We start from the raw sequence: 8913 nt of genomic DNA on the forward strand, positions 1-8913 counted from the left end.
ATGAATAAAACAGTGTGTGTATAGAGTGAGTAAAAAGAGCCAAGATCCTGAACCTGAATGATGAAGGGTCTTATTTATAGCCGGAGGGTGAAGAAGGAAGGAGCAGCTGTGCCAGCTGTGGGCGCGTGCCAGCTGTCCGACCAAGGGGAATATCCTCTTGGTCTGCTCTGTCACGGCAGGTGTAGTGGTACACGTGGCGTCGTTACGTTTGTCCACGCTGGATACCTCGTACTGGCGTCGTCAGCCCTGCTCCCTGATTTGTCGCAGGCCTATGTGGCATTCTGCGTATGGTTACACGTGTTGTCCTTTATGTCGGATAGAGCATCTTTGATGCCAGCTATGGACCGCCTAGACATCTTCTGGAAGCTTCTAGAAGGTCTTGATGACATGGATGCCTTGTGTGCACAAAAGGTGGTGTGGTCCCTGCCATGTAGGCAGGGAATTGGGACCATACCTCTTCACTATCTCTTTAAGATCAATATCTCTCTGATCTCTCCCAAACGAGTTCATCCTTGTTAGGTTTTATCATTATTGTGTTTGTGCAATAACTCATAGATGTGTATTGATTGTTCATGTAGAGGAGCTGTCTTTGGCTGATGCAGAAATGGAGGCCAACGGACGCGAAGGAGAAATAAGATAAGCATTTGGGAGGATCAACTCCCTTGGACGGATTTTGTGAAAGAGGATGTTGAAAATGCCAAAAGACAAGGATGTGAAACAAACTATCTTGGATAGGTTTTGGCACAATTGTTTGATAAAGGTGAAGGTGATAAGAGTCATGTTTTGAGACTTTTGCTTCATGTGACTACAATAAAAAGCCTTCATTAGGTTGTGTGTACCAACTTTGTATGCTTAGGACAAGGAAAAGAATCAAAAACTTGTTTAAAAGAAAAAAAGCAGCATTATAAGCAGTGTGATATCATTGACGCTCTTTATCGTTTTATAGTTCTTAAAGTTCCTTTTCTAAGTAACGCACAAAAAGTCGGGAGTAAATTGAACATATTATGCAACCCAAAAACTAATTGCTTGGCGGTAATTTCTTGTCGACGCAAACAAGAACAAAAGACTAATCATAGGAAAAGATACATAAAACCGGAAAGAAACCAGTACAAATAAACTTTGGCATTCACACAAATCCATATGAGGTTGTTGTAATGTTTCACTTGATAGCAAAATAATAAAAATACCATAGCCCAAAATTACAAAAAGTAATCCATCTCCTACCAAGCAACAACCAACCTTAATAAAAATCCTCTATTCCCACACAAATTTCATCACAAGGTGTGACATTTCCTCTATAAAATGCCAATTTACTACAATTTGGGAATCAAAATAGGATTTACACTTTTCAAAACATATATGCTTCAACCTTTTCTTTCATGAATCCATTGTATTTCAATAACTTGAAACGGAAAACCTACTGATGAAAACAGACAATGCAAAAACTCTTTTCAACTTCTCGAATGTATGTGACACACACACACGAGAACGACTAATGCAAGACTCAAAACCGACACCCTAAAAATAAAAAGATTTTAAAAAGATGGTATGAATGAAAAAGAAAAAAAATGTATGATGCAAAATGCAATGTGTGCCTAAAATGTGTGCTCCCCCCCCCCCCCCCCCCAACCGACACCCACCCATGATGTGTTCTTTGTGACCTATACCCCGATGACCAAAGCCACTGTATGCCACCACTAGGATAACATGTTGAATCAGACTCGACTCCAGCCCTGATTTCCAGAAATATTACTATTTCGCACCGGGTGACAAGTTGATCACCCGAAACTCCCATGAAGCAAGCGCATACCAGCTTGACTTGACCTGACCCGACCGTTGAATGCAATTTTGGACTTTAACCCTGACCCCGACTCGACCATATGCATGCACGGACTTCTACATGAAAAGGAAAAAAAAGAGTATGTACCAACAGACAGAGCCTTAAACAGAAATGGCCCGACTGATGGCCAGCTTGGCCCACTCAGCAGATTCCTTGATCAAATGATCATCTGAAGACAAACACTCATTCAGAAAATCTTTGCTTGAAAGAGATTGTTGAATTAACGACCCAGCATTACTTCCAAGAGTATCAGCTAAATCTCCAAGAACACCAATTGCAGTTTTCATCACCACTTCATCCCTGAACACCAATTCAAATCAAAAATTAATGGATAGCTTTCAGGTCAGTCAAATGGGTTGACATAAATCAAACAAGTTGAACGTCCTCCATTTTATCAAAAAATAGACTATATTGTATTTTAATCACGAGTAAACTACAGTTTTCCCCCCTGGCGATTGAAGGCGCTGACACTCTTACCCCCTATTTTCAAATATTTGCTGCCTTACCCCCTGTCTATTCCCAATTGCATCAGTTTTGGACCCTACAGTCTAACGACATCATCTTCCTGTTAGTTTGAATGTGAGACGTTTATACCCTTTCTTTTTACACCCTATGGTTTCTAAAATTGACAATTTAAGTAGTCTTCTTCCTTCAATTCTCTGCCAGACATACAGACAATGGATCATCACCCTCAAAAATATGCCTTTCATAACTTTGATGGATGTTCTTCTGTGATCCAGATAGAGGTATGGTAAGATTTTACACCCTTAACACACTCCTCTTCTCCAGCGGATTGCACACCTGTAAGGAACGCAACCGCCACTAGCAGCACAGAACACGTGACCGTAACCGCTGCGATTTGTTGCGTGAACGATAAGTTTCTCGCCATTTAATCATGAACGACGGACGTTATGTCATCGGAACCTAAAGTTGCGCCAAAAAATGTGGATCTAGCATGTGCGGAACAAACGTCATACAGATCGGATCTACTGTAAAGCGGAGCTAAATTCCGACAATGAATGTTACTGTAGCTATAATAATCGTCATGATAAACACAAAACGGAGAACGAGATTTGAGATTTGAATCTATAGATAACAAGAGAGAGATTGAAATGGCGATTTACAAGTAAAGGTTTTTGCTTCTAGATAACAGCAATGGAGAGATTGATTGGGTTAAGAGAACCAAAAAACATATGTTCACTTCTATCAAGAAGTTTAGTCTGTGCCATTTTTAAAACTGATGTATACATGTGTTCCATATCCTTTAAATTCTTTAGGAATTTGAGAAAATCAGAGGAGATCCAGAGAGAGAGTGAAGAATGAAAGAAATTGAAGATAACACTATGTAAGAATGAGAGGGTTAAGAAAAGGTAGGGTGTAAAAAAATGAGGGGGTTAAGTAAAAACGAGGCGAAATGACCATTTTACCTGTTGACCGTTAGTAGGTAACGGTCGACTTTAACAGAGTTTAGGTCCGGGTCCAAGATTGATGCAATTGGAAATAGACAGGGGGTAAGGCAGCAAAATTTTAAAAAATAGGGGGTAAGAGTGTCAGCGCCCCCAATCGCCAGGGGGTAAAGCTGCAGTTTACTCTTTTAATCATATATAGCACAATAATTGTTAGACAAAACAAAATGTGTTTTAAAAGACAACCCGACAAAGCCCAACCCGTTTTAACCCGTAGTAAAAATAACATGTTTCATCATTGAAGGTGTTTTGCCCCACTAGGCACTATCTAACCCATCAAACACGCAAATCATGTCATATCTAAGGCTGCAAACGAACCAAACGTTCAGCGAACAGTTCGTGAACAGTTCGGCTGGAAATTCGTTTGTGTTCGTTGGTTTATTAAACAACGAACACGAACAAAAAATTTCGGTCGTTTAGTTAAATGAACGAACATGAACAGAGGCCGTGTTTGTTCATTTGTGTTCATGAACTTTCGGTAACGTGTTCGTTTATGAACAATAGTTCATTAGCGTTTTTAGTTATAATATTTTATTTAAATACTTTAAAATTCCGACAAATAAAATAATTGATAAGTGTCGGTGTATTATATATTTTGTTCATGAACGCTTGTTTGTGTTCGTTTGTTTCCATTTGTGTTCATCAACGTTCGTTTTCGTTCGTTTCCTAAAACTAACAAACGAACAAAAACACGTTCATTTCCTTAACAAACGAACACAAACATAAAATCTCGTTTGGTAAGTGTTCATGAACACATACATTTCTTAACAAACGAACAAACAAGGACGTTCATTTGCAGCCCTAGTCACATCTAACAAACACCATAAAAAGCACCAATTACACAAAGAACTAAGAAGAACAAACTCACATGTCTTTCTCCATGTAAATAAGATCCAGAAACTGGAGAATATGTGGAGCATACGGAATCAGCAACTGGGTTTTAGGGGAGTTCTTGAAACCCTGAAATATCCCCGAATAAGCCTCCAAAATACCATTTCTCAAAAGATTGGTGTACTCGATCATTTCATCATCAGCACCAGAAGTGTGTGAAGACAGTTCAGCTGCACTTTGAAGCATAGGCATAGCATACATCAAATACTTTTCAAAATTCTCTCCAATTGCAAGTGAGATATCACCAAAACACGAAAAAATCGGAGGCTTGACAGATCGATGCAACTGATTGCTTGATAAATCTTTAAGAAGCTGAGTCATGATCCCGTCACACCATGGCAACACCTTCTCATCCAGTGCCCTACAAATATCACCGACCACACCTACAGTAACCGCACACACTTGATATTCTTCAAAATTTTGAAGACCCATTTCGAGATACTTGTAGAAATCCGGCATGTATTTTGCAAAATCGGGCCCCGTTGCATAAGCGAGAGCTCCGATAGCAAGCATGGCTTCTTCATGAACTGTGGCACTTCGACAAGCGAAAACCCTAAGGAAAAGATTCATGATCTGATCTGCATATTGCATGAAAGCGTATTTTGTTGCATCTGCTGATGATGCAAGTTTCTGAATGATCACCTGCAAGCACCCACACAGTAAGCCTTGCAACTCGTTTTGCTTTTCTCTTTCATCAGAGGAAAGTTTTTGTTCTTCAAGTGTTTTGTGGAGTTCCATCATGATAATAGGTGCCAACTGTAACACCATAGGAACTGTTTCATCAGTAGAACACCTCACAACTTCGTTTAACGTTTCATAAGCAGCAGTTCTTAATCGAGACTCTCCAGCATCTTCTCTGTGAGTAACTGTCAAAAGAGATTGAACAATTTCCTGAAAAAACGGAGTCAAAGGAGACGGGCCCATGTCCTCGAAACCTTGTGCAAGAAAATAAAGGGCCCCACAAGATTTCTCAGCCACATTTGGTGCATCCTTCATGCTTTGCAATAGAACTGTAATAATTTGTTGGCAATTTGCTGCAGTAATTATAGGGGTCTCCATAGTCGAGCCATGAAGAAACTCGAATATTCTCCCAAGTGTCCAAGCAGTGGTGTCTTTAACATGGTTGTTGGGATCTTTGGTCAAAGCGGTCAACATGAAATTCAGCGCAACGTTTACGAGTGGAACTAACTGGTTCGGAGAGGGGCCTTCAAGAATGGAACCAAATGCATAAGTAGCACCTTCTCTTTGCCTCCAATCAGGTTTGGTTATATTTTCTTCGATAAACGGCATGACAAGTGGAACGATATCATTACCTACGGTTCGAGCCACCAAACCTAAACACGTGCCACCAGCCATGGCTAAATTCCACGCACCCTCGTCTTGATCTTGGTCTTCTTCTTGCTTCAGTAAAGTTTCTAGAAGCATGGGTACAAGTGCAGGAAGAGCTTGTTTTATAAAGTAAAAACAAGGAATATCAGAAACAGCGGTACTGAAATCACCACCATATTCTTCCAATATATCTATTTCTTCGTCGCATATTGAGCTCCAAAATTCAATGGCTTGTAAAGCTACTGGTTCTTCATCTTCTTTTACAGCTTTAGCAGTAATGTTGAAGATGTCTTGCATGTACGGACCCAACTTCTCATAGTAGCTTGATGAAATAGAAACCAAACACTCAAAAGCAGCTTGTCGGATTTTTACTTCTTGCGAAAGTGTTGCTTCACAAACAACTCTCATAATGTAATCACGCTCCATATCGTTAGTGAAATTTGCTTGAGCGAAACCGAGAGCGTTATACAAAGCTCTTGTTGCAGCAAGCCTCACATCATTGCTTGCCTCAGTTGCATTCATACCTTGAACTACAGCTGTGAGTATTTTATTCACATGATCTTGCTCTACAGCATCTGGAGAAACTTCTTCACACAAATAACCAAGTGTTTCTAAAGTAGCTTGCTTGACATGAGAAGGAACTTGGTGAATACTTGATAAAAGTGAACCAATAAGCTCAGGCCATTGTTTTTGTGGCAATTCTATGCCGGCAACCTTAGCAATAACCTGAGATGCAGTGGACCGTGCCTCGTAAACAGTAGACGTGAGTGTCTGCAACAAGTATGACTTAATTTGTGACTTAACACCAACGTCTAGTGATAACCATCTTTGTATTAGCTCGTATCTTCTATGTTGCTCTTTTGCATCCAATGCATTTTTCAGAATCAAACCGGCGAGTTTACGACTATCAACAGGCTTCTCATCATTAGCAAGTTCTCCAGATAGAGATAATAGAAACCCAGATAGATTTTGCTCCTGAAATTGCTTTAAACTTTCTTCAGCATGCTTACGAACAGATCCATCAACTGATTGTGCACTTAACAAAATTTGGGTAACTTCCAATGCCATAACGTTTAGGTAAACACTGTTTTGAGGGAACTGCATCACCATAAAATCAGAGTAAGATTATTTAAAAACATACAGCACGAAGTACACATTAATACAAAAAAGAAATCCACATTCAAACTAACCACAAAGCCGTAAAACTGACACGTATGAACGTTACTGATTTAAAAAATATATATATATAAGCCAACAAAAAAGAAGCCCCAAAAACTAAAACAGATTAGCTAATTCAACAGGGTTTCTAATAAGCAGTTAGGATGTTCACGGTCCTTTCGGCCAAACCGGTAAGTGCGGTTTTTTTTAAAACTAAGCCAAACCGGGCGAATTAATTAACCAAATTCAACGATTCTTATACATCCCTAATAAGCAGAATCCGATAACTGGCTACCAGACACATATAATTAATACCAATTTAACTTAGATCTGAGCATAAAACAAACCAACATCATCCTATCAAACAAACACACAACTACTTTATTATATATAACTGACAAATAGACACCACAATCATAGCCACACAAAAGCATTACATCATCAAATAGGTCAACCACAATCGAATAAAAAACAAATTCAACTCCAAATATAAATCATCGACCACCAGATAAGCACAAATTTGTCGTCAAAACCTCAATCTACAAACATCCCGATCTACAGTAACCTAAAACCTATAAAACTGCAACCAAAAGAATTTCAAACAACTGATAACTAAAACAACAATCGATTACACAACACGCGGAGATCATATGATGAAATAATAATCGATTTTGACCAGTAAATAATCAGATCAAAGATCCAACTTTTACGGATATGAAACCCTAACAAATTGATCAATCAAAGTGAAATTAACCGATAACAAAGCCTAAAAACGAAAATTACCTGATGATTAAGTTATCAAACACACTCCGATCAGCGAAAACAGGGCGAAAAGCGGCGCTTTTGAAACCCTAGAGAGAGAAAGAAAGAGGAGAGAGAAGACTGGAACATCAAATGTATATATGATATATATATATATATATATATATATATATATATATATATATATATCTGTCTCTTTAATATTTATATTATTTTTATAATTATAATATTAAAAGAAGTGTTTAATTACTGTAAATATATAGGGGGTGATTAGGTGTGGGATGACCACCGTTATTACTGTGGATGTGTAGAGGTGGAATAGGGTTGTAAAGTGAGGCCCCACTCGTGGGTGCTTTTGTTTGGAGAATCAACGGATAGGATTGGATTGTGATTTTCTGACAACTAATATGCGGTGCACAGGTAATAATTGTTAAAGATGAGAATGAGAAAATAAGACAAGAGTACAGTTTTTTTTTAACTTCATTGACTTTAAAAAAATTAAAACTGAAGTGTACCGTTTTAAAAATGTGCTACATACTTTTAAAAAATATAATTTATAGAGATAAAAATTAAAACTGAAGTGTACCGTTTTAAAAATGTACTACATACTTTTAAAAAATTATAATTTATAAAAATGGTTTACATACTTTAGAAAAACTATAATTTATAAAAATGGTTTACATACTTTAAAAAATTTAATTTATAGAAATGGTTATATAGCAAGTGTATTAAAATAATAAAACTAAGGTATTAAAATGTCTTTCTTCTAATTGGTAAGTTTCTCACAATACATTATGGACCACGAAGGAACATTTCATTAAAATCAAATTTCACAAATATTTTTTTTAATGGCAACGTTTACTCTCATTCTATTACACCAATAATCTTAAATTAATCATTTATACCCAGGTTTGAAACCAATATCTCTTCTTTAAGAGACAACACGTCTACCAAGTAGGTTAACCCTACATAGGCCACAAACATTTATTTCAGCCACATAAGTGGTAAAAATACCATATATGTAATAATTGTATTACAAAAACAATTCACGTGTTATAATTTGAATATATCTTGTACCTTTTTGGCTTTTAGCAGGCAAAAAAGAGTTGAGCGTTCTTAGCTTCGTGTGATATTCATTTGCATATCCACTATTCTAGAATACATTTTCAAGATTACAACACGACTTTAAACTATTGTGATCAATATACCTTACTCGTCACGAGTAAAAGGGTGATATATATTTATATATATATATATATATATATATATATATATATATATATATATATATATATATATAGGGGACCGCTAGAATGAGAACCACCTCGAGTTGTAAGAACCACGAGAACCACACCGTACGGGGCGAGGTGGACCAATTTTTTTTTCAAAAACGTAGATGCATGTATTATAAACAGATTCGTAAAAAAAAAATTTAAAAATGTCGTGCGTTTAGTTTTTTACACCACA

The 8913-nt window shown here is 37.4% G+C and overlaps 1 protein-coding gene across 1 annotated transcript; it reads right to left on the reverse strand.

The window, feature by feature from the left end:
- Positions 1-1087: 1087 nt before the first annotated feature.
- LOC110936801 (importin subunit beta-1) lies at positions 1088-7585 on the reverse strand. Its single transcript, XM_022179202.2, has 3 exons — positions 7468-7585; positions 4175-6624; positions 1088-2140 (listed from the first exon to the last, which is right to left on the reverse strand). Exons 2-3 carry the CDS (start codon positions 6592-6594, stop codon positions 1942-1944), a joined length of 2619 nt encoding a protein of 872 aa, XP_022034894.1. The 5' UTR covers positions 6595-6624; positions 7468-7585; the 3' UTR covers positions 1088-1941.
- Positions 7586-8913: the final 1328 nt, after the last annotated feature.

Source organism: Helianthus annuus, chromosome 4, assembly GCF_002127325.2.
Source record: "Helianthus annuus cultivar XRQ/B chromosome 4, HanXRQr2.0-SUNRISE, whole genome shotgun sequence".
In the NCBI taxonomy this organism is placed as follows: Eukaryota; Viridiplantae; Streptophyta; class Magnoliopsida; order Asterales; family Asteraceae; genus Helianthus; species Helianthus annuus.